General features: G+C 37.8%; 1 protein-coding gene across 2 annotated transcripts in view; it reads right to left on the bottom strand.

Moving 5' to 3' along the window:
* RGSL1 (regulator of G protein signaling like 1) overlaps window positions 1-25179 on the bottom strand; it is a 118745-nt gene that overhangs the window by 29749 nt on the left and 63817 nt on the right. For both annotated transcript variants that reach the window (XM_016429993.2, XM_007480919.2), the window contains exons 13-20: window positions 19003-19120; window positions 17341-17461; window positions 16766-16892; window positions 13936-14143; window positions 11740-11878; window positions 11341-11465; window positions 3619-3722; window positions 2413-2511 (exon numbers count right to left, since the gene is read on the bottom strand). In XM_016429993.2, coding sequence (XP_016285479.1) covers window positions 2413-2511; window positions 3619-3722; window positions 11341-11465; window positions 11740-11878; window positions 13936-14143; window positions 16766-16892; window positions 17341-17461; window positions 19003-19120 — 1041 coding nt within the window. The remainder of the gene's footprint in view (window positions 1-2412; window positions 2512-3618; window positions 3723-11340; window positions 11466-11739; window positions 11879-13935; window positions 14144-16765; window positions 16893-17340; window positions 17462-19002; window positions 19121-25179) is intronic.

Here is a 25179-nt window from a genome sequence, read left to right as displayed (position 1 = left end):
GAAATATTGTGTGTGCCTTTAGCTAGAAGATCTTTAGAGATATAAGCTTGTCATGTGAAATGATTCATTGGGGAGACTAGGCATGTAAATCTGGGAGATTTCAACATGCTCATCACCCAATAGAATCACAGGGCGGATTGTGAAGATAGAATTAATTCTCCCTTTGTCTATTTTTAGTTATCAAATCAAGAACTTAAAACACTCCTACTGAAGACTTAAATGAGAATATTCACATAGGGGAGAAACCTTATAAATACAAGCAATGGACAAAAACATTCAAACAGAGTTCCATTCTTTCTATACACCAGAGAATCCACAAAGGTTAAAGACTTAATTAGAATAAGCTTATGACCTGCACTTACTGGGAATTCCTCATTCATGGGGAATAATTGCAATCCCTGATTCCCATCATGAATGGGGTTCAACAGGTTACCTGTGCCTGCCAGCATAGGGTAGGCACACACTGAGCCAGTCAGTGTAGTGCACATGCAGCCCTGGACATTTAAGGGTATCACAGACTTGTTATTGCTCAATCTTGGGTGGCTGAATGCCATTTGTCCCTCTAAGAAGTTGAGATGCCAACCACTTGGGGATCGCATAAGTAGTTAGCATGCCAGAGTCTCATTCATTATTGTAATTAACCAGACAAATTGCTCCACCAACTAAGAATGGCCACGCACTACCACCCACAGAATTGAGAAAGAGCTATCAATCTGTCAATCCTTTCTGTGTCCAGGCTGGGTGAGGTTTCCACATTACTTGCATTTATAAGGTTTTTCCCTAGTGTGGGTTCTCTTACTTAAGTGTTAAGTAGGGGTATTTTTAAGTTCTTGATAAAAATAGACAAAGGGAGAGTTAATTCTATCTTCACATGATCCAGAGCAGTAGGGATATTTTTAAGATCATGTCTACTACACTAAGATGGGACTGGCACAAGTCTAACATTATGTATGCTGCAGTTAAAAATTCTAGATGTCATGGGTCATAAGAGATTGTACACAGCTGATCCCTTGTCTTGGCATAGGTATATTAATTCTGCTTGTTCCAACATAAAGACCATGGACAGGTAGAAAACAGGGACAAACATTTAATGCAGTGATGGCAAATCTATGGCAAAGGTGCCAAAGATGGAATGTAGAGTGATCTCTATGGGCACATGGCTGTCCTCCCCTCCCCACCCAATTCCTTACTAGAAAGGCAGAGGGATTCCGGTGGAGCTGCTATCCTCCCCACCTCCATCATGCCTGATGACATTTTTTCATATCACCTGCCCCTTTGTCCAGCAGTCCAATGAAAGTGCTTCTTTCTTCCTTCATTGGGGGGAGGGGGTGCCAAGGGGGATTGGGGTACTGTACTTGGTCTCTGGGGGGGCATGGTGTGGCACTCAATCTCTGGTGGAGGGGCTGGCAGGGCACTTAATCTAAAGGTGGGGTGGGGGTGGGGCCTGGCACGCCATTTCTAAAAGATTTGCCATCACTGATCTAATATAAAGGAAGCCTCTTTCTAGAGCTAAGGGAAAAACTTATTCTAGGGTTCTTGGCTATCCTTGGACATAAAAATCTTAATGCTGATGGAATTGAATAGTTATGTTTACCGGGTGCCATATCTCAAGATGTTCTTGGTTCTCAGTATCACTTTCCAGTGCTTTCTCTTGGCTGCTTCCCTGAACTAAGGTTTCTTGGACAGTGAATCAGTTCACTGGCGCTCATAGCTAGGGAGTTGGGGTATCTTAAAATTAAACCAACTAAAGAATACCATCCACTGGCTCTAATGATGATTCATCTCTCTAGGGTAACTTATATTGATTCAATGGTGGACTGAGTGCTGGGTCTCAGGTATTGATATCAGGCATTGAAGACTGACTTTAAGGTGAGAAAGTCCGTCTCCAGACATTTGTGGGCTATGACTTTTTAGGCAGAGTTGCCAGATAGTAAGAGACTTGAGAAAAGAACTGACAATGAAGAATGAAGAAAAGGAACTGATGCCAGAAACTACATCAAAATAGAGGGCTACCTTTAGAAAATGACTGAATATCCAACATTCTTGATGGGGAAGATCCCAAGAAAATAGGATATGGAGAAGGAGGAAGGGTAGGTAGCTGAGGGGCAGAGGGTTGAAAGAATCAGGAAAAGGCAAGTATGTCAAGAGTGCAGGAGTAAAGATTAGAAAGGTGGGGGAATACAGGGGAAAGAGTCTGTGATCAAAGAGTCCAGGGAAAGGAGGAAGACCCAAACATTTCCTTAGAAAAGTCAAAATCTGCCTCTGCAATTTTCATCCATTTCTTCCAGTTCTGCTTTCTGGGACCAAGGAGAATAAATCTGATCTCTCTTCCCTCCAAAGGCCCAAGGTCAGCTCTCCTCAGGGCTATTAGCAGTTTATTGGGCCAAATCAACTTGACATCAACAGACTTACATAACACAACTGGACTCAGATGTACTACTTCTTCCCGGGGTTGGGGCAGCAGCCACTCAATACCCTTGAACAGAGAAAATCTCAAGATGGCATAGTCCCCTACAAATGGAGAAATGGAGGGAATGAAAACCAAACAAAACAAATAAGCATTAGACCTACTCTGCTTTTCCAACTTTCTTTTTAAAAAGTGGTTTAGACCAATGATTTCACTGAGGTGGAGAACGTTTCTATTTAGGATGCTCTCTTTGTAAATGTTATTGAGCAGTTATTTTGTATGCAAATTGTCTAAGGGTATTGAGAGATTAAATGATTTCTGCCATAGGACTAGTATATCAGAGGTGGGACTTGAATGCAGGTCTTTCTACTTTAAAAAACAAAACAAAACATAAAACCAAAAAAAAAAAAAACCACAAAAAATCTTTCCCATTTCCTAGTTGATTTTAGCTAATTGTTAAGGGGAAAGTATTTGATTAAGCTAATTTACTCCTAAGTGGGAATGATGGATAACCAAATGAATGTTAATCTTTATAGGGGTATCTGTATTTTTTAATGGCATAAACTTTAAAATTGTATTTTTAAATGACAAAAATGACCATTTTAGATAAATTATTAGTAATATCTACTGCCATGAATAACATTACCAATTTTTAATTCCAAAGCAGAAGAGTAGTAAAGGCTAGGCAATAGGGGTTAAGTAATTTGCCCAGGGTTACACAGATAACAAGTACCTGAGGTCAATTTGAACCCAGGACCTTCTGTTTTTAGGTAAAGTTCTCAAACCACTGAGCCACATAGCTGCCCCACTCCCCTATTTTTTTTTAAAGAACACATTAACCCAAAGAAATGTGCCTCCAATAGAACTTTATCTGATGGTCTAGTTTTGGACAAAGCATTCCTCAAACTAGAGAAGACTGATTGCCTCACCTGCTTACTTCTTATACAATAAAAATGTAATGATTAATGGAGTCTGATACCCTGCCTTTAAGGGCCATGCAAGATTCAAAAAAAAAAATCAAATCTCTCCCACAGTTTCTTGACACCTCGAATGCATTGTATGTAGGTCCTTTAGAGACAGTGAACCAAGTCCTACAGAGAATCATTCTCTTCTGCCAAACCATCTTAATTAGTTTCAGAATTTTTCTCTTGCAGATCCTGTGCTGATTCCTGCTGAAGAATCGAGGACATGGAACAATAGTCTAAGCTTACCTCCACTCCACTGAGGCGGTTTAGGAGATCCAGTGGAGGGAGACATACGCTTTTTCTTTCTTACAGAAGACGAGTACAACTGCTTGGCTTTAGAGACACAGTACCTATGAGAAGAATTGCTTCTCGTTACAGAATGGAAATAACCAGTTAGGAGTAAGCATAGAGAAAGAGAGTGGGTGATGGTAATAGGAAAAGAAAACTACCTCTAATTAATAGTAAGCAGCTAAGTAAAAGTTGTGGGTTTATCTGAAAGGAATTTTTGGTTTAGGACCTAATAGCTCCAAAGACTAACAAGCACGTGTATAAAGAAAAATGAGAGCTGCCATGAGCCAATATATGTTTGAACAATGTATGTTACTCAAAAAGTTCCAGGTAAGTTTCTGTTTTGCTTTAATCAATTGAACTAGAGTTAAACAGTGACAGGTAAGAACTGATATTCAGTGGTGTATGTATTAAATTTCTTTTTATCTTGCACCAAATGATGTAATTTCTTAAAAGCTGGTAAGCCTTAATATTTTTTTTTGTTAGTCATTTTTATAGATACTAATTAGCAACTATCAGATTTTTATTGTTTTCTTTTTAATGAGTCATGTTTACATAAAGAGATCATAGAAGTAATTATTTAATAATAGTAGGAAATTGTAGTGTTTTCTCTGTCAGACAAATCTAAGAGAAAGGAAAAAACAAAAAAGGAAAGTCATACAATTGAACAAAATATTGGAGAACTTAAGGCCAAAAGGCTTACAGCACCTTCTTAATGGAATCATTAAAGACTATACATGTTATTTGTCCCCACATAGCACATATAGCTTGTCACCACAATTAAAAATTGCTCATGTTTTGGGGAGTACAGAAATTGGAAAAAGCATAAAAAGACAGAATATTTTAAGGCACATGCTTTATGAAATCATAATAAAAATAGAAACCAATTCAGGGAACACCAGCAAAAAGACAGACCTAAATGGAAATCTAATTAAAACCTAACTACTGCATATGCCATATTGTAAATATGTAAATAACCAGTCTCAATAGGGGTAATCATTTTCCAAACTAATTTTCCACAAACTGTTTTGGAGCTTAAATCATAGTGATAGAATCCATAAGCATTGCCCTGCAAATATGGAATATTTTCCTGGCATAAAAAGACCTAAATTCAGAGTCATGCCTCTAATAAATAATGGTCATGTGATCACAGCCAAGTCATTTAATCTCCAATTGTCTCAATTAATTTCATTCAACTTATAGAGGTGTTGCTAAGGAAGAATTGCTAACCTATATGCATTCCTTCACGGATGAACCTATAGATCTAGAACTGACTCTATCACCAAATATGTCTCATGCCTCAGACTAGTTAAAGTTTTGAAAGCTGCTCTTTTCCTACAGCTAATTCTATAGATATTCTTAAATCCCAAAATTTCTTCATTTTCTCCCTTTTCCCTTTATATTGCGTTTCCAACATCTACTACTTACCACCATTGCTGTTTCTCATTCATTAACAGTAAGTAGATTTTTTAGATAAGTATTCTCAGAACAAAGAAACCTCATTAATTAACTCTATTGTTCCTATTAAAAAGCCAAAAATGGAACTATATTTAGTATCTGGAAAACACTACTAGGGACAACTAGGTGGCTCAGTGGATAGAAAGCCAAGCCTAGAGACAGAAAATCCTAGGTTCAAATTTAACCTCAGACACTTCCTAGCTTGGTTACCCTGAGGAAGTCACTTAATTCCAATTTTCTAGCCTTTACCATTCTTTTGCCTTGGAACTGATACTTAGAGTTGATTCTAAGATGGAAGGTAAGTATTTTTAAAAACACTATACTGTTTGAAATGTGCAAAGAGCCAAATATAGGCTTGATAATTGCAAAACCAAATAAAATAAACAACCAAAAATCCCAACCCCCTTTTTAACAATGAGAGTTGTCCCAAAGTAGAATGGGCTTCCTTGAAAGCTAATGGTTCTCTCCTCATTGGAGGGCATCAAATAGAGGTTCAATGACTATTTGTTTGGAATATTAGACTGAGAATTCCTTTGTACATGAATTGTACTATATGGCAACTGAGATCTCTTCCATTTGGAAAATTTTGAGACTCAGAGTTCTGGTCTTAAATTCAGGAGATGAATAGTTTAAATATCAGCTCTTTCTCTTACAAGCTATGTGAATCTGAGTCAGTAACATCACTTATAAAATTGGTATCCTAGTACTTGAGTTCTGTACATTGTGATAAAGAAAGTGATTTTTCAATTTTGCAGGATAGCAGAAATGCCACAGAGTTATTGGGAGGTTTGAATTATACAAGGTAGAAAATGAAAAGAAAATATGCATAATTAGTTACTTTCACTTGTAGCTGCTAACCTTTTCCCCATAAGCTATGGCAAGCTGAGGACATTTTCTAATGTCTTTTTTTTGAGAAGACATAAACACGGGACAAGCTCAAATATGTTCATAATAATCATAAAAGCTTATAAATATGCATATATAGTTTCAAAGCAACTACTCCATTTGTCCTTCAAAAGAACACAGAAAGACTTCCAGTTAAGATGGAAAAGGGGAAAGTCACTGAAAAGCTCAGGTGTTTCACATAAACCCTAATGCAAATCCAAAAAAGACCTAAGAAAGATTAGTAATAAAACTAAAAAGAATCAGAAGCAAATTCTTCCATCCAGGTTCAAATTACACAAAAAGATGGCAAGACACTAGCAGCAGTAGAAGGAGAAGTCTCATTGGGGAGCCATCAATGGTAGAAAGAGGGGTTGTACCTGGGGAAGCCAAACTCAAGTACCAGTCAGAAGCTGGAAGGACTGGGGAAAGGAGAGGCATCAGGTTTCAACTCTGGCCTGTCAGAACAGAAGCAGAAAAAAATTAGCCTTCCTAGATCACTGAGAAGAAAGATGAGGCATGGCCTTGTCATGGCGATTCTAGGAGCCTTGGGAGCAATAACAGAAGACAGAGACACTATTTGGTTCACTAGTTCCTGGGAGACTGTATAGGAGACATGATGCCAACATCATTCCAAGCATCCAACTGGGGCCTGTCAAGGACACAGCAAATGATGGAACTAACAGCCAATTAATAATTGAGAAGGGACAGTATAGCTTAATAAAAGTAAACTGAGGTTCAAAGTTCCAAGCTTTATTAGTTTATTAGCAGGGTTTGAACCTATTAACAAAGTGGATCAAGGCACTGCCTTAGTTAGGCCAATGACCCAAGGGAGGAATCATAGCTCCTTTTTAAAAAATAAAAACAAAAAAAAACAAACAAAAAAAACAACCTTACTACCTGTCTTAGTGGCAAGTTTAAGACAGAAGGGCAAGGAATAGGCAAAAAGGCTTATGTGACTTGCCCAGAGTCACTCAGCTAGAAAGTGTCTGAGGACAGATTTGGAATCCAGGTCCTCCCAACTCCAGGCCTATTGGACCATACACTGTATCACTTAGCTGCCCAGCTTCCCCTCCTCCACCACCCCTTCTATAAATGTAAAACAAAGACCTCAGTAGGTCAGGAAAACAATGTGATTGGTTACAGGGCTAACAGAATCATGGAGGTGGGGACAACATGACTGGTTATATCAATGAAAGTGGGTTAGCACCCACATAGAGCTAGCAACCACTCCTCTCTGTCATTAAAGAATTCTTGGTGGATTTGTTGAATCCATCAGCATCCTGAGGACATTGCTAATAGACCAAGGATGGCAGATTCCCTGGCTTATAAGAGGTAGATAAGACCTTCCTTAATTGTATAAGAGCAGGCAATGCTAGAAAATATAGCTTGTGGAAATACACCAGGTCAGTTTGTAGGACTTTAAAGATATCAAAGAGGTGTCTTGGAATTTTCCTAAGAACTAGAGGAATGACAAAATGGGGTTTTCTTTTTAATTATAACTTTAAATTCAGCAGAAGGCTAAACTTTTAAAATTAGCTTATAATCAAATAAATGTAGCTCAAATAATCATTCAAAATGGAGCAATAATATATAAATGGATCAATTATAGCACAGAATTTATTATGAAAGGATAAATAACAAATTCAATTTCCTTAAGCCAGAAGCTGTAGGATACTACCAGGAGACTCAGACAGAATTTAGGAATTGAGTCAGAGAGTAAAGTCTAGAATTACCCCACCCAAACTGAATTTATTGAAACTTCAACTATTGAAAATCAATAGTTGAAGGACCAAACAGAGCCTATCCAATCTGGAGTGGACTGTTCTATGTACAAAATTCCAAAACAAGAAATGAAGCTGAAAATATCTATAAAAAGAAAAAATACAAAATAAAATGAAGAAATGTCATGAGTTAAGAAAGCTGAAGAAGAAAGAAGAAGAAGAAGAAGAAGAAGAAGAAGAAGAAGAAGAAGAAGAAGAAGAAGAAGAAGAAGAAGAAGAAGAAGAAGAAGAAGAAGAAGAAGAAGAAGAAGAAGAAGAAGAAGAAGAAGAAGAAGAAGAAGAAGAAGAAGAAGAAGAAGAAGAAGAAGAAGAAGAAGAAGAAGAGAGTAATTCCACAATTCTAAGCTGAACCTCAGAGGAAAAAAAATGTTTGGCTACAAAGTCTACAAAAGTAGGTAGAAAATGAAGCAAGAAATAAAAAATGAAATTAGACAAGAAATGAAAGCCCAGAAAGAAAAAAAATGAAAGTAGATTAAATGTTTTGAAATAAAAGGTGGAGTACTAAAGCAGTAGAGACATCAAAAGTACTGAAGTAGAGACATCAAAAAACATAATGAATCAAAAGGGACTCCAATGATTCCATAAGACAAAAAAAAATGTTTGAATAAGCATATGTAAATCACTCCTAGAACCTTAAAGTATTATATAAATTATAGCTATTACTATTATTATTATAAAGTAAACATATCAGAAAAAAAAACAAAGAAAAGAAAATGCAAGTTATTTACTATCAAAAACATCTGACCTGGAAAACAAGTCAAGGAAAGAGGGTTAGGAATCACTAGATTCCCTATAAACCATAATAATGGGTAATACAATTTAAACAGCCCTTTAATTTTCTAAGATACTTTACATATTTTATCTCATTTGATCCATGATCAAACAAGAAACTGAGGAACATATTTCAAGAAGTAAAAAGTCCAGGAGTTCCTTTGCTCACATCCTAAAAGAAACTCCAAATAGAAAGTGTATAGGAATATCAGAGTCAAAACCCAGAGCTTCCAAGCCAAAGAAAAAACAGTACTTCCAAAAGAAAGTTCAACTATTAAGAAACTGCAAGTCAGGATCACACAAAACTTAGTACTCCAAAAGGTGAAAGATAATGGCTTATAACCCAAAAATAATTTACTGTATATAAGACTGCAATTCCAAATATTTTAATATAATTTTAACACAGAAATATTTTAATACAATTTTGTAATACTTTCAAACATTCTTTATGAAAGACCAGATTTAGGTAGAAACTTTGAAATGAAAACATAGGAGTCAAGAGAAATCTGAAAAGGTAATGATTGAATACTAAACAATGATGCTTACATTCTAGTGTGAGAGAAAAGTCCCATAAGAATCCTAATGACATTAAAACAAAAAGCCTGGGTTTGATGTTTCCGTTATAGCTGGTTTCAAGAGAGAAAAGAAAAGAAAGGGAAAAAATACACAAAGAAGAAATAAGGAAAAAAGGAGAATAACTTACTATATCACATAAATGGGAATCAAAGGAAGAATATACAAACAAAATAAGGATTGGATGGGGGAAGAGAGTAGGCATCCATTCTTCACTATTATCTGAACCAGACTGTGTTAAATACATGCATGCAGAGTTTGGCATAGAAATACCCATTTAACTCTAAAAGGGATATAGATAGGCACAGGAAAATGAAAGGAAGCACTAAGAGGCAGAGTAGATTCAGACAAGAAGTAGTCACAAACAAAATACACTTTAACTTTATGGATTGGCCATAAAAGGTGATTAAAAAGAAAGTTTTAGAACCAGGGATCAGGGTTTAAACCTGGAAAGAGGCAAAAGAGTAGGAACAGACCAATTACAGATTACTAGTAGTGATCATTTTTTCTTTCTATACCCACTTCTTTGTAAAGGAATGGGGTGGAACAAAAGAGAAAAGCTAAGAAGTTATGATTCTGGCAAATAACTAACAATCATAATAGTGAATGGGAACAATATGAGTCCACCCATAAAACAAAGGAAGGTAATAATATATTAGAAAGGAGAATCCAATGATATGTTTCCATGAAGAGTATCTTTGCAACAAAAATTTAGAGGGCTAAAATGAGGGACTGGAGAATGATTTATTATGCTTTAGGTAAAAATTTAAAAGCAAGAGTTCAGTATCTCAAACAAGATATTAATAAATGAGTTCTTTAAAGGGAGAATGGCAAGTCTTGATAATTCTGAAAAAACAGCAATAGCAGAAGAAAATGTAATTTAAGGATCTTAATTTGCTCCAACAAATATGTTGTCTTCCTTCTTCCCAATCTAGGTTGACTGTTCATAGGGATTGGATGAGAGGAAATCACCAATTTTATTCCCTCCAGGGAAACGGAGGACCATCAGGCCTTACTCTTTGACTAGCCACTGTGTCTTAAGGTCCTTTAGCTGGAATCTAGCCAGAGTGCTGGCCCTGGATTTGGGAAGACTTTTGTTGAAATCTGGCTTGACATTTACTAGCTTTGTGATTCTGGGCAAGTCACTTAATTTCTCTCTGTTTCAGTTTCCTCAACAGCAACATGGACTTGATAATAACAACCTACCTCTCAGGGCTACTGTGAAGATCAAGTGAGATAATATTTATAAAATGCCTAGGACATTTCGTGACATACAGTAATCACTTAATTAATGCTTGTTTCCTTCCTTCCTTTAGACCTTACTCTCTGACCTGGTTCTCGGGCTCTATTTCCTGTCACCATTGAAGCTTAAGGATTCTTGAAACTTCTTGTGCCCTGAAGTTGTACCTTCTTTTATGTGTTGTCTTCCTCATCTAGAGACTGAAATCCTTGAGAGAAGTCAGTTTTCCTTTTTTTAATCCCAGCAAAAATTGGCATAGCATTTGAAACATCATAAGTTCTTTTTTTTTTTTTAAACCCTTACCTTCCATCTTGGAGTCAGTACTGTGTATTGGCTCCAAGGCAGAAGAGTGGTAAGGGCTAGGCAATGGGGTTCAAGTGACTTGCCCAGGGTCACACAGCTGGGAAGTGTCTGAGGCCAGATTTGAACCTAGGACCTCCCGTCTCTAGGGCTGGCTCTCAATCCACTGAGCTACCCAGCTGCCCCCTTCATCAAGTTCTTAATGGGTGTTTTTTCATTCATTCAAACTGAAGCAAAAAAATAACATCTCTTTATATTTTAATCACCAGACCATGCTATCTACTTTATTATTTTATTATTATTGGTCACTCATTTGTCAGTGTTTAGAATAAACCAATGACAGACGTAAAGGGATTGGGATGAAAGGTAAAGGAATTTTTTAAGTGTTGGATAGGAACATCTGAAAAGGGGAACTAGAGAGGGATACAATGCCTATCTGGAGAAGGCAATTGAGATTCCCTGACTTCATAACCATCCTAAGAGACAGCAAAAGAAAAAAAAACCTATTGGAATAAGTATCAGGAAATTAATTTCAGTCTTGACTCTGCCTCTGACTTGCCTTGTGACCTTAGATAAGTCTCTTTTCCTCTCTGATCCTCAGTCTTTCCATAACTAAAAACAAGGGAATTAAATTAAGTTCTATTCTAGCTTTATGGTTCTAAAGATACTTACTTTTTCCAAAAGTACATAAGGATAGGGAAAATAGTCATGATAGAAGAATGGAAGACAGTGCGATCCATGCGCCCGTCCGTAATTGCATTGTGGATTACTTCTTTCATGGTTTCAGAAATATTCACCTGCCCAAAGAAAAGGGAATTTTTTTCACTATGGGGTAGATCAAAGTTCCTTGCCCATCTCTAAGGAAGAAAGTGCCATCCTTTTCCCTAAAGAGTCCTACCCTTTTCTGCCATCAGTGGAAGTTTGAATGTCAGGCTGGACTAAGATAGGAACCCAATCAATCCAGGGAGTTTACTATTTGGTATATAAGTTGATCTCAGTAGTTTCTGAGGGCACACTAGCAGGACAAGCTCCTGGAAGTAAGTCTAGAGTTGAGTTTAGGTCCCCTCTTACCCGAAGTTTGGGAGGAATGTCAGATGAAAGGAAAAGCCTGTAGATAATATTTCCTTTGGCTTTCAAGAGTGCAAGATCATTTTCATTGAAGACCTTATTAACTTGCAGTACCAAGGCTGAAGCGACCATGTTATTGTATCTAAGATAGAGTGTTGAGTGGGATACCAAGAAGGAAAAAGTCAGATGATTGGAGATAGAAGACACCCGGCCCAAGCGCTCCTCCTTGGCCCAAAGAAGGACTCTCTCCTTTGGACTGCTTTTCAGCAAAATTGGGAAGTCAATACAATACCTTGTCAGGAGTCCAAATCTCCCCCCTTTGGGGATCTTTTGCCCACTCTAAGTTTTATCCCCACACATTCCCCTCAGAAGTTCTGGATCCTCTTGCTTTCTTGTTTTCTTCCATACAAAAATCCCTTCCCATGAAAGCATCTGCCATTCATCAGGTATTTATTTCTAATTTGTGATGAATTAACTTTTAAGTAAAAAATTTACCCCTCCTAGGGGTATATGCATTCTATATTTTATAATAGTGAAATGAAAGGTGGACTACCCTGTTCAATGAATTTCATACAATCATGAACAAGTAGAAGAGATACTTTTTTTAGTTTGGTAGAAACTTCTCATCCCTCTTCCTTGGATAAAGGATTTTGATCAGCTGTTATGTCCTGTGATATAAATATAGTAGTGGCTTAAATTGTGTATTGAATTTTTCAAGGTTTGGATAGGTATTCTCTTGCATCAAGGTATGGTAGAAAGAACAGTAGACTTGTAATCAGATATCTCTACTTAAATTCAAGCTTTCTTGGTTTTTAGTAGTATGACTTTGACCAAGTAAATTTATCTCCGTGGACTTCTATGTCTTCATATATAACGTGAGAAGGTTGGACTTGTTGTTCAGTCATTTTTTAGGCATGTCCAACTCTTCATGACCCTATTTGGGGTTTTATAGGTAAAAATACTGGAGGGGTTTGCCATTTCCTTTTACAACTCAATTTAGAGATGAAGAAATTGAGGCAAACAAGGTTAAGTGACTTGCTAAAGGTCCAACAACTACTAAATGTCTGAGGCCATATTTGAAATTACATGGATGAATCTTCCATACTCTGGGCCCAACCTTCTTTTCACTATGCTGTAGAAGACTGGACTAGATAGTCTCAAATTACAACTTCAATTATCTATGGTTGATAACAAAATAATAATGACATGATGATGATAATAAACATTTCACATTAAGGTTTACAAAGTGCTTTAATCTATTATCTCATTTCATCTTCATAAGTACCCTGAAATAGACACAGCTATTATTCTCATTTTACAAATGAGGAAACTGACATAAGCATAAGGTCACACATCTAGTACATTTCTGAAACAATATTCAAACCCAAGTCTTCCTGACTCCAATTCAGTGTATGCACTGTGCCCCGTGGCTAGCAATAGCTATATTTTGTCACTCTTAAAGGGAATATTCCTAAAATATTTTTCCTTAGTACATTTTATCTCTATAAGATTTGTGAAGAGTTGAACCAGTCTCAGCCAAAATAATGAAGGTGCTTTTTTTGCCCTTTCTTGAGAGTTCCCCTCAACTCCTCACCCAGACATCTATCTTGTGTCCTGTGTTCTCAAGAGTTTTCTTAATAGTAAAATATCAACTGACTTTTCTCAAGACTTTTCAATAATGACTGAAGGTAGTCTAACTTCTAAGGGTTTTTCGTTTTAGTAGAAAACTGTTGAAGGTTGAAAGCCTTGAAGTTTCAAAGAATGAATCTCTAATGATGAATGTCAGAAATCACGATGGGCATTGGGGATGCAGTTTTTTTTTTTTGAAAATTTTATTTAATTAGTCAATTTAGAACATTTTTCCTTGGTTACAAGAATCCTATTCTTTCTCTCCCCTTGCTCCACCCCTTCCCGTAGCGGACACACAATTCCACTGGGTTTTACATGTGTCCTTGATCAGAACTTATTTCCATGTTGTGATGTTTGCACTAGGATGATCATTTAGAGTTTACATCCCCAATCATACGGGGGATGTGTTTTTGGGCAGGAAGCTAACTGATTTCCCCTTGCATTCCCCTCAAATTCTACCATATAGAAAGTCAAACCATTTTGCCTAGGCACCATGGACAAATCTTGGCCAAGAGGAAAGATGAACAGTAGTAAAGGAGGGCAAGAAGAACGGAGTGGTTGTCAACTTACTTCTCTATTTCAATGAAATAACTTAAGTCATTAATCAGGAAATTGACGATGATTGTCTTATGGCCAAACAAGCGGCGCTTTGCATATACTATATCATCATATTCAAGCTCGTTGGGAGGCTTTGGGGAGGTAGGAGGAGCATTTGGGTTTACGTTTGGGTTGGCAGTTGTGCTTGCAGATGCACTTGTGATTTTGGATGCAGTTGAGTCTGAGAGAGAGAGAGAGACACACACACACACACACACACACACAAAGAGAGACAGAGACAGAGACAGAGAATAGAGTGAGCATCTATTTGTTAATTTATTTGACTTTCCTGAGCCTGAAGCCCCTAGTGAGCATCTAAAATCAAGAGAGAAATTACAAAGCAGAGATATTCAACATGATGTGATCCATAGTACTTCTGGATTAGGACTGAACCATATTAAAATGTAATCAGAAAACATTTAACAATAAATAAGAATACCATAAAACATCTGAGGTTAATATATGCTTTTTTAAAAGTCAATATGTAACTCATGAAGATCCTGATAGAGTTTAGTGGTCCCTGTTTCTATCTGAGTTTGATGCCACTGTTCTAGAGGACCTAGATCTTGAAATTACCTCTTGGACACAAAAAGCAAGCCAAAAGTCAGCCCAGGACAAGGCTTTGGATGAATTATGTGCCTGGTCCCTAACCCACAGCTTGTCTCTTGTATATGAATTTTGAATATTTTGGCTGAAGCTGGAGTCACAAGAATGTACTTGAGAAAAATAATAGTGACACATTGAGTTAAAGTATGTGAAATGTTTTACATACATTGTCTCATTTCATAGCAAGGATCCTAGAGGTATTGTTATTTCCATTTTATAGATGAGCAAACTGAAACTTAGAAAGTTTAAGTGATTTACCCATGGTCATATAGCCAGCAAGTGACAAAGTCTGAATTTGAACCCAGATCTTCCTGATTAAAAGTCCAGCATTCTTGCTTGCTAGGTCACACTGTCTCTGACACAACGACTATAATAATGTAAATAAAACCAGTCCTCATAGGTAGCTAAACTCAGTTTAAAGACAATGACCACGACGTGGGTCAAGAGGATAGAGGATGAAACATGTTACCTCTCCTCTCAGTAGAGATTAAGTTAGAGGATGATGAAGAAGGAGTGTGTTGTTACATAAAATCACTGTATTGATTTTGTTTAATTGTTTTCTTTGTGACAGGGATGTTTACTAGGGAAATACAAGAAAATGTCTGATTTTTAAAACACACCCAAAGCATCAATAAAACTTTTAAAAAATATATTATTAGCTGTGCTAATACACTAAAGTTAAGAGAAAACCTGGACATAAGATGTGTGACTTTCTGGAAGCTAGGTGCTATAGTGGAGAGAGCACTGGGCTTTGAGTCAGGAAGACCAGAGTTTGAATCCTCTCCTCAATAAGAGCTGACATTTTTATAGTGCTTTAAGGTTTACATAGTATATTTCACACATCTCCTTGTCCCTACAAGGGCCTTGTGAAGTAGTTACTTAAGAGTTATTGTCTCCATTTTCGAGTTTTAAAAAACTGAGGTTCAGAGAATTTTACATGATTTTCCTGTAGTAAGAAGAAGGCAAGATTTGAATTTGTAACTTTCCATATTGCTAGTCCAGAGCCCTTTCTGAACCACAACCACTTGTATTTCCTTAATTGTGTACGTGGTACTTGCTCCCAGTAGAGTATAAGGCCCTTGAGGGCAGGGGTAGTTTCATTTTGTCTAGCATTTTTGCCATTGATGCATTACACATAAATATTGCATGTGCCTGATGAATGAATGAATGAATGAATGAATGAATGAATGAATGAATGGAATCTGGAAGAAATGCGTAAAGTTTTACAGATTTAGAAGGAGGAGTCAATGGTAGGCTACAGGCACCCGGAGAGATGCTTTGTGGCTTTGGAGGCTTATGATTTTGCTCCTTTCCAGAAGCCATGGGAGAAGGCTTTGAGAACCTCTAGTGAAGCTCAAAAAAAAAGCCGAACATTGCTACAGAATACTGACTTTTCCAGTAGAGACTGAGAACTGGCTTCCAGAGGATTCTGGGGAAGAAAAGGAATTCTACTGTTTGGGAGCCTGGAAAAGAAAAAAAGCTCCTAGAAGTCCCTAATTTGTTCTTCCTTCCACTGGGACATCTTAACTTAGAGTATCTGAGAGCTGAGTATCTTCTTGCCTCATACCCTAAACTGTGCCAACAGAGTGGCACAGGTGAAAATTTAGGCAGATCTGGTATTGTCCTTCAGCTTTCTCCCCTGAAAGGACTAGGGCACCTCTTGTTTCCTAGGAAGTCACAGGGTTGGTGTGCTATAATGGAAAGATCAAGATCATTCAAGGACTCTGGAGACCCACTGCCTCTTATTACTAGCTTGACCCTGGGCAAGGCACTTAATGTCTCTGGACTTCAGTTTCCTCACCTGTAAAGTGAAGGAGCTCCAGCGTTGGCAGACCTTTTCCAAGTTTGAGTGCCCAGAGGACAAATTCATGCTTACTGTGAATCCCCCTCTCCCACCCCATTACTGGAGAGAGCTGAGGGAGGAAGTGCTTGCTCTGGACAGCTGGGAAGAGGGACAGGGCATGCAAAAAATGTCCTCTGGCACTGAAAAGAGGGGGAACAGAGTAGCTCTCTGAGTGCTGGCTCTGCACGGGCACCAAGTCTTCGCCAATGATGATGATCTCTAAGGTTCTTCCAATATTCAAACTCTGTGATACTTAAAAGACTGATCCTACACTCTGCAGATACATGTCTTGTAGTGGAGCCTAGTGGTCACCATGGCAAACGAGAAGGGTTTCTGAAGGGCAGTGGTACTTACTTTCCTTGCTTTTCATTTCCTTCCTTAGAAATTCTTCAAATTGGCGCCGGCCTGCTGGTCTCTTCATTTCCCTTAGAAATTTGCAGATGCTCCTAAAAATGGCCTTAAAGTGAACCCATCCCTTTTTCTGTGGAGAGAGAGATGGAAGTGCTGTGAGCAAAGGTGGTTTGCCATGGGACCTGTTAGGCTGGGATAATGGGAGCAGATTGTGGGAAGGAAACCCCAACAGAGGGTCAGTGAGCGAGACAACAGAGAAACTAAAAAAGTCATTTGAAGAATAGAATGTTTGATCTGGATGTTAGTGATATCACTTTTCTTACCCTCCCAACTCACACCCTCATTTTACACATAGTAAATGCTGAGTCCTTCAGAAGTAAAATGACTTGTCCAAGATTACACAGTTAGGCAGTGGAGAAAGAAGGAGAAGGACAGAGGAAAGAGCCTATCATTGGGCTCACTGATTTCTTTAGGGCTCTGGTTCTGTGGTCCTTCAGAGATGACAATCTATGAGCTTCTAGACAATAGCCAGACACCAAGGTTGAGACAAGGCCCAGTTTTATATCTTGCTCACTGACCTTCTTGATATGTAAGTGGAGAACTGTCTTTGCTCCTTTTTTAAATTTGTGTCGTGTATCCAAAGTTTCCAAAGTTGGAATTTGAAAACGAGGTGGGAACATCTCTTGATAAACTTTGAACCTACCAGCAAGGGACAGAGGATATTAAACAGATTTGGAAAAATAGACTTGTCAGACACAAACCAGGCTCCAGGCTCCAAAGCTGTTAGAGTAACTCCTGATTGTTGAGGCAGCCTTGGCTTTAGGTGTATTTAATAGCTATCTTGTCCCTCTAAGCCTTGCATCTCTTCATCTCTGCTTTCTTGTTTTACTCTTGATTGAAGTCTATCTGGGAGAATGGCATAGGAGAAGAGCCAGCTTCCATGAGCCAATGGTAGTGCCTGAAGCCTTGAGACCTGTCATTCTTGGACAGCCTGTGTGAATCCAAGAGAGGACTAACCAGAAGACCTTGTTTTTTTGTAATTGAACTACCTTTTGGGGGCATTTAAAGCCCTTCATAATTTGACCCCATACCATATCTCCAAAGTTCTTATACACTATTGCCTTCATATATACTATGGTCCAGGCAACCTGGCCACTTTACTGTTCCTTATGCATAGCACTTCCATGTCCACTTTAAAGTCTTTGTAAGGGCTGACTTCCATACACAGAATGCACTACTTCTTCCCCTTTTTCTCTTGGAATCTCTAGCTTCCCTCAAGTCTCAGCTCATGGACCTTCTTCTACGTGAAGTCTTTTTGGATCCCCTAGCCCTTCCTCTGTGATTTCCCTCCCCACACCCCATCACATTCCATATGTTTTATCCATATCTTCATGTCTCTATGCTGTATCCCCTTTGTAATGTTACTGACATAGATCAAGCCAGGGCAAGGAGAGGACTCACAAAGGAAACTTAATGTGGGGAGACAGTGCAAATAAAGTGGCTTGAGTTCTTGATCACTATTTACCCTTTATGTTTGGTTTTCTGCTTAGGATTCGGTTTCCTTAGCATTACTAAAAGAACATGTCAATCGTCTGCTGCTTCCCTGACCAAAACACTCCTCTCTAACTTATTCTCTCACAGTGCTTTTCCTTTTTGGAATGGAAGTTTCTTGAAGGCAGGAATTATCTTGCTCTTAAATTTTGTATTCCTAACTCTTAGCACTGTTGACTGATAATGAGCTTAATAAATGTGGATTAATTAATTCAGACATGTCTTTTCTGTCTGGGTCTTCTCGCTTTTTTTTTTTGTCTTGAAACAGCTGTACTCAGAGCATGAACATATTCAAATGTGTGTATATAAGCATGTGTGTGCGCATGTGTATCAATCCATCCGCCTATTCATTTGTTAGGGCATGCCCTCTCTCTTTGCCTTGGATTGTTCTATTGTCTTTGCTAAACTATCTCAAGATCTGTAATATCTCAAGACCTGTGAAAATGTGTGTAGAAACCTAATATCTGATCTGCATATTCTGTGGCCTTTTTAATCCTTTGAGAAATGCCTGTAGAGACTGGCACCAAGATAAGTGAACAAAGAAGGATTTGGGAAAATTTTGTCCTATCCTCCAAGAGTCAAAAACAATGGGAAATAACTTGGCAATGGGAATAGGTTCTATGGCCTTTTGGCTTTCATGGAGCCAATAAGGATTATTTAAACTCATCTCTTCAGCCCATGTTACTTACCATCTATCTTCTAGGCATCTTAGGATATGGTTCTGGGCCTGGACCAATAATGTCAAAGGAGCACGACGCATATGAGAAATTTCTTTGAGGATAGGGGAAGGACATTGTAGCATATCCTCTGTAAAGAGCAAAAGGAGAAAGAGAGAAAAGCACATTCTTCATGGCCACATGCTGTAGTTTGCTTTCTCATGCAAGATTTCCTTCCTTGACCTTCACTTCCACACAGATCCAACTTATTCTTTTCTCTGAATCCCTTCAACATTCACTTGAATTTTTTTTTCTTTTGAGGTGAAGAAGTACTTTTGAGGGGAAGGAAGGTATGGGAAGCTCAGGGCCCAAGATTTCAATAATGTAAGGAAAAGCCCTTCATTGATGGAGATCAGAAATTGTTCTGTAACTTATGTGATCTTATATGATTGGGACACTGAAAAGTTAAGCAATTTGCCTAATGTCAAATAGTATGTGTCAAAGGAGAATCTTGGTCTTACTAATATCTGTACTCTTCCTATCCCTTCCTCTCCCATTCTCAGTTTTGTGTTCTGTGGTTTCAGTTATCTGCAGTCATTCTAGGGAAAGGAGGGGAACAGGAAGGGGTTGCTGTTGAATGAGGGAGGGGGAGGGCATGTAGATAAAGGAAATATGGAGGCTGGGACTTGGAAGGACAGATGGAAAATAAAAACACAGGTAGGTGTCTGGGTGGGTGGAATGGGGCAAAAGTCTCCTCTCTCTTTGCTGGATGTTCACCCATGGTCTGACTACAGAAGGAGCATCCCCATGTCAGTTCTTCTGCTTTCAATTGGAAGGTTTTTTAAGGGGTTCTTTTGGGGGTGGGTTGGGAGGCCATGGAGCATTGCTAAGCTGAGCTGAGGGACAGGAGTGGGATGAGACAGAGCATAGTGCTATATAGCTAGCACCAGTGTTAAAAGTAAAAACGGGAACTGTCCATGGTTTTAAGTATCCACTGGAAGTCTTGGAATATATCCCTCATGGGTAAGGAGGGCTACTATTTAATACTCTATGATAATGTACAATGTACTTTATTGCTACTGTATTAAATGTTAAGAATGTCTTATTATGTATTTATCAATTAAAGTTGATCATATATAGTGTGAAGATTAAATTTAACTCTCTCCTGATTGTGAAGATTAAATTGAAACCCCTCCCTAGTTTTAGATTTTAATCACCGAAAGTGTAAATACCCTACTTAAAAGTTGAGTATGGAGATCTACCCATTTTTAGATCTAATCACCAAAAGTGTAAACATCCCACTTAGTCATTAAGTGAGAGGTCTGTGACCCACATGTGTGATAGTGGGTGATGAATCAGAATCTACTGATTGCCTCCTGGGCAGTCCTAAAGCAGGACTTCAACTGTGATTGGTAGACATAGAATTAGGGAAGGCAAAGGAAGTGATGCAAGAGAAAGTGCCTTTAAAAGGGATTTACAACTTCCTGAATAGAGTTCTACTGAGAGTTCTTCATTCTTTGGAAGAAGAGACTGGAGACAGTTCTTCATTCTTTTAGAGTAGAAGCTGGTAGAGAATCTGCTGACTGGACCCAAGACCCTGTTCCTGATGAGGCTGTTCTAAAAAATCTCTTCCTTTGAACTGACACGTAGTGTAAAAAGCTGACTCTTAACTGCTGGATTTTCTAAAAAAGCTAGCCTCAGAAGAGACTTACCACTTGAGAGAGACTTCCCCAGTTAAGGACTAACTCTTTCTACATTTTGTAAATAAATTTCTTTGGAATTAATATAAATTCCTGGCAACCACTCTCTTAAATAATGCAGTCCAACCTTTTAAAATATGTAAAAAGATAAAAGAAAATATATAAAAGAAAATCACACTATATATGGATACCAGGTATAGTGATCCTCTCACCTATGACAGGAGTTACATTCCAGAGGGCCCCCCCCCCGATATGTGAAAATCTGCAAAGTAGTGGCTATATATATATATATACATATGGTTTTATAAATCCTTCCCATTCTCCTATCAACCTTTCCCACACTCTTATTAATCTTTACCACAGTCTTACAAACTCTGAGCCAATCAGCACCCAGGTTACAGAACACAGTGCTGTGGTTGGTTGCCTTTCATTCCATCTGCCAATACAGAAACTCCTACTTTGCGCTTAACCATGTACAATCTCATGTTGGCAAACTTGCACAAGCCATAGTGGTGTATTGCATTTCCATTGTGTACAGTATGGTATTCATCTGCAAAATCTCATGATATAGCAAAAACTCTGTGATACAGAATTAGATATATTTTTTAAAAAACTCTGTGATACAGCAAAGCCGTGATAAGTGAATACAATAAAGTGAGGGATAACCATATTTTGCTTTTATCTATGGTTTCAGCTAACCATGGTAGGTCTTGGAAAGTATCTCTTCTGATATGGGTGCCCTAGTGTATTCCACATTGCCTCTCTTCAAATTTTCTTAATTTGAAATGGCATTACTTAATATGTAAGGATATTTTAAGGCTGGGAATTCTATTCAAGTAGCCAATGACAAGGATATTGTTTCATCTAGCTTGGATCATGTCTGATTGAAATTTCTTTGGCTAGTATACTGTCACTGAATCACACAAGGAAAGCCAATTCACCATCCAGTATTCCTTTTATGACTTCCTCACACATCTTTATTCTCCCATCTTTCAATATGGGTTAAATTTCCATCTCTTATATAATAAGATCATCTATCTTTTTGGAAGTATATGCTTTTCCTTTTTTCCTCTCTTCTTTCTACCCATCTGACTAGATAAACATATGTCCTCTTTGTTTCTATTGTTCCTTCAACTCAGAGACATATGTTATCATGTAAAGGATACATCAGGCTATCTCTTGATTATACACAAACAACTGACTGCTTAGTACTTATATTGAATATAATTTGGACTATATGGAACACATTTTTCTAGATAGCCATATTTTGCATATGGCTCACCACTCTGAGCGCTATATATTCATATGTTTAATTACTCAATACATTTAAACCCTTACTATGTGTACAACAGTATGCTAGATATTGAAAATATCAAGATAAAAGTGAAAAGCTACCTTAATAAGCTTTCTAGATAGAAATTTTTCTAGAAATATATTGTAAACTTCTCTAATTGCTTGAAATATACTATGCCAAACAGAATTTAGCCTCAAATCTACTAAGGTGTATAGGACTCAGATTTATCATTGTGGACATTAGTAGACATTTTACAAAATTTACAATATTGTAAAATGTAGACATTTTACAATAATCTAGTAATGTCCTTAGAGCCTAATGAACCATGTGGCCCTGGTTGTCCTTTAAAGTTAAGTGGACAAACTTATCAGATTGGCAAAGTTGATCAAAGGAAGAAAACAAAAATGCTGTAGGGGGCTATGAGAAAACAGGTACACTAATGCACTCTTGAAGCTATGAATTGAACCAGCCATTCTGAAAAACATTTTGGAGCTATGCTCAAAGCTCTTAAACTCTTTATAACCTTTGGCCCCTCAATATTACTTCCGTGTATATACCCCAAATAGACCAAAGAAAGAAAGGAGCCACCTGTACAAAATACTTATCACAGCTCTTTTGTGGTGACAAAGAATTGGAATTTTGGAGGATGCTTATTGATTGGGGAATGACTGAACAAGTTATGATATTCATTACAATGGATTCCTATTTTTGTTTAAGAAATGATGGAGAGGAGGGCAGCTGGGTAGCTCATTGGATTGAAAGTCAGGCTTAGAGACAGGAGGTCCTGGGTTCAAATCTGGCCTCAGACACTTCCCAGCTGTGTGACCCTGGGCAAGTCACTTGACTCCCATTGCCTAGCCCTTACCACTCTTCTGCCTTGGAGCCAATACACAGTATTAATTCCAAGATGGAAGGTAAGGGTTTTAAAAAAAAAGAAATGATGTAGAGAACTTTAGAGAAACTTGGGAAGACTTGCATGTATTAACTGTTTCAGAGAAACCTGAGAAAAGTTATATGAACTGACATAGAATTAAGTGAGTTGAACCAAGACAATGGTTTATACAAAAAGAGCAATATTGTAAAGACATACAACTTTGATCAATGTAATGACCAACCACAATTCCAAAGGATTCATGATGAAACACATGACACAACCCCAGATAATAAAGAGATAATGAACTCAGAATGCAGACTGAGGCATAGGTTTTTTGGAAATGGCTAATTTAGGAATTTGTTTTGTGAATCTTGAAATTTCTCAGACTTGTGAATGTTAAAAAATTCCCCATTGGGGAATTCTCCATTGGGACAATTTCCTATTAGGGACCATTCTCCATCTAAAATGTGAGAACTCTACTTAGATCAGAAATGTGAAGACCTCTACTCCACCAGTACTTAAGATTGCTTTAGGGGAGAAAACTCATTGCTGAACAATGAAAAATACTTACACCCATACTTAAGCCATGCCTATTTTTAGAATTAATTACAAAGGGGTGCTAAGTGCCTATAAAGGTCAGGCAACTTGTGAACTTAAAAAGAAAAAAGAGGAAAAAACTTACACAGAGATTCTAACCTACTCAGGTGTGGATTACTAAAAGGATTAATCTACTCAGGTGTGAATTCAGAATGGGCTGTCCTTTGGAAAACATCTACTGTGATTGGTAGATGGAAGATCTTAGGGGAGGTAACACAGGAGAAAACCCGCTATATAAGAAAAAGGACAAACTGTTGAGAGAGATCTCTTGAGATATACAGGCTCTTGAGAGACAATCTCTAAGGAGGTCTTTCAAGGAAGGGTGACTCTGGCTGGAATTCCCTCTGGGGAGACTCTGTCCCCCTGAATCCTTGCTTGAACAGATCTTATGGTGGATGATTAAGGACTGACTGATCTTTTCTTTTAGGGCTGCCTGGGCCGGCCTATTCTTTTCTCATTTATTTCCTTTCTCTCTCTCTCTCTCTTTCTTTGATTCCTCATTGTATTATTAATTAAATTCTCTATAAAACCCAGTTGACTTGGGTATATTTATAATTGGGAATATTTCCCTGGTGACCACCTTATATTTGATTTAAAACAAGACACTGTGGTAAAAACATATTTTCTGTGGTCACAATTTACTCACCCACTCTTATATCTACTACAATTTATATCTCCCACTATTTACTCACTACAATTTACAACCTCAATCATTTTAACTCTTACAGTTTATGGCTCCCACTCTTTTAAATGTCACAGTTTTGCTTGCAGGAGATCTCATTTATAGCACATAAGCTACTAGTTGTGATAAGTGGTAGAATTTCAGTCCTTATGACAGATTGATGGGGGATATTTTAAATCTGTAAGATACTTAATGCATCACACCATAAACATCTCTACCTACTCACTTTCAAAAGGTTGTTCCTAATAGGGGCTTCTCTCCTTGCTAATTCATAGCACCATGACTTGTATAAATGTTTAAGGATTTTGAGAAGTAATCACTGCTATGGAAAATTACACTCATTAAAACCATGCTTCTCTTTGACATACTCAAGTATTTAAAGAGCTCAGGTTCAGAACAATCTAGATTTCCTAGCCTTATATAATAGGTCATTGTATTGTATAACACAAACATGTCTTTGTATATTTCTACCAGTATGTAAGAGAATAGTTAAGGAGCAGTGTGTTATATCTGCATTCCCTCTTCTCCTTAGGTATTTTATGTGTGCTGTGGTTATACTTGGAACTTCTCCTGGTTGGGGAGGAAGAGAGAAGCATTTCCCTCATATTGGCAAATTGAAGATGCTAAGGTAATTCTGAGCCATTCTTGAGTCTTTCCCTGATAAAGACTGAGTCTTTGTACTTCTGAACCATGAACAGCACTCCTCTTCCTCTTGTGGTTCTGTAGGACCAGGCACAAATTGTTCACCAGGCAATGTTGATGAGAGTTCTAGTGTCACATCAACTAGCCCTTTTATGTCACCTTGGCTCTTCTAGTAAATAGCATAAGCAGCTGCAGCCCCAATCTTGTCTGAACCTGCCAACCTCCTTGATCAGTGAGAACTACACCTAAACATTAAGCTTGGGCTTTCATGGCAGGTAAGGCACAGGAAGGTTTTATTGAAAATGAATATGCTAATTATCTTAATTTTAATAAATTATCCAACTATGAAGATGATGTGTGAGATGGACTCCAATTACTTAGGATCCCAAGTAATTTGGAGAAATTAATTGTCCTAGAACCT

Source organism: Monodelphis domestica, chromosome 2 (assembly GCF_027887165.1).
Source record: "Monodelphis domestica isolate mMonDom1 chromosome 2, mMonDom1.pri, whole genome shotgun sequence".
NCBI lineage: Eukaryota > Metazoa > Chordata > Mammalia > Didelphimorphia > Didelphidae > Monodelphis > Monodelphis domestica.
This window is presented reverse-complemented; position numbering and strand designations above follow the sequence as displayed.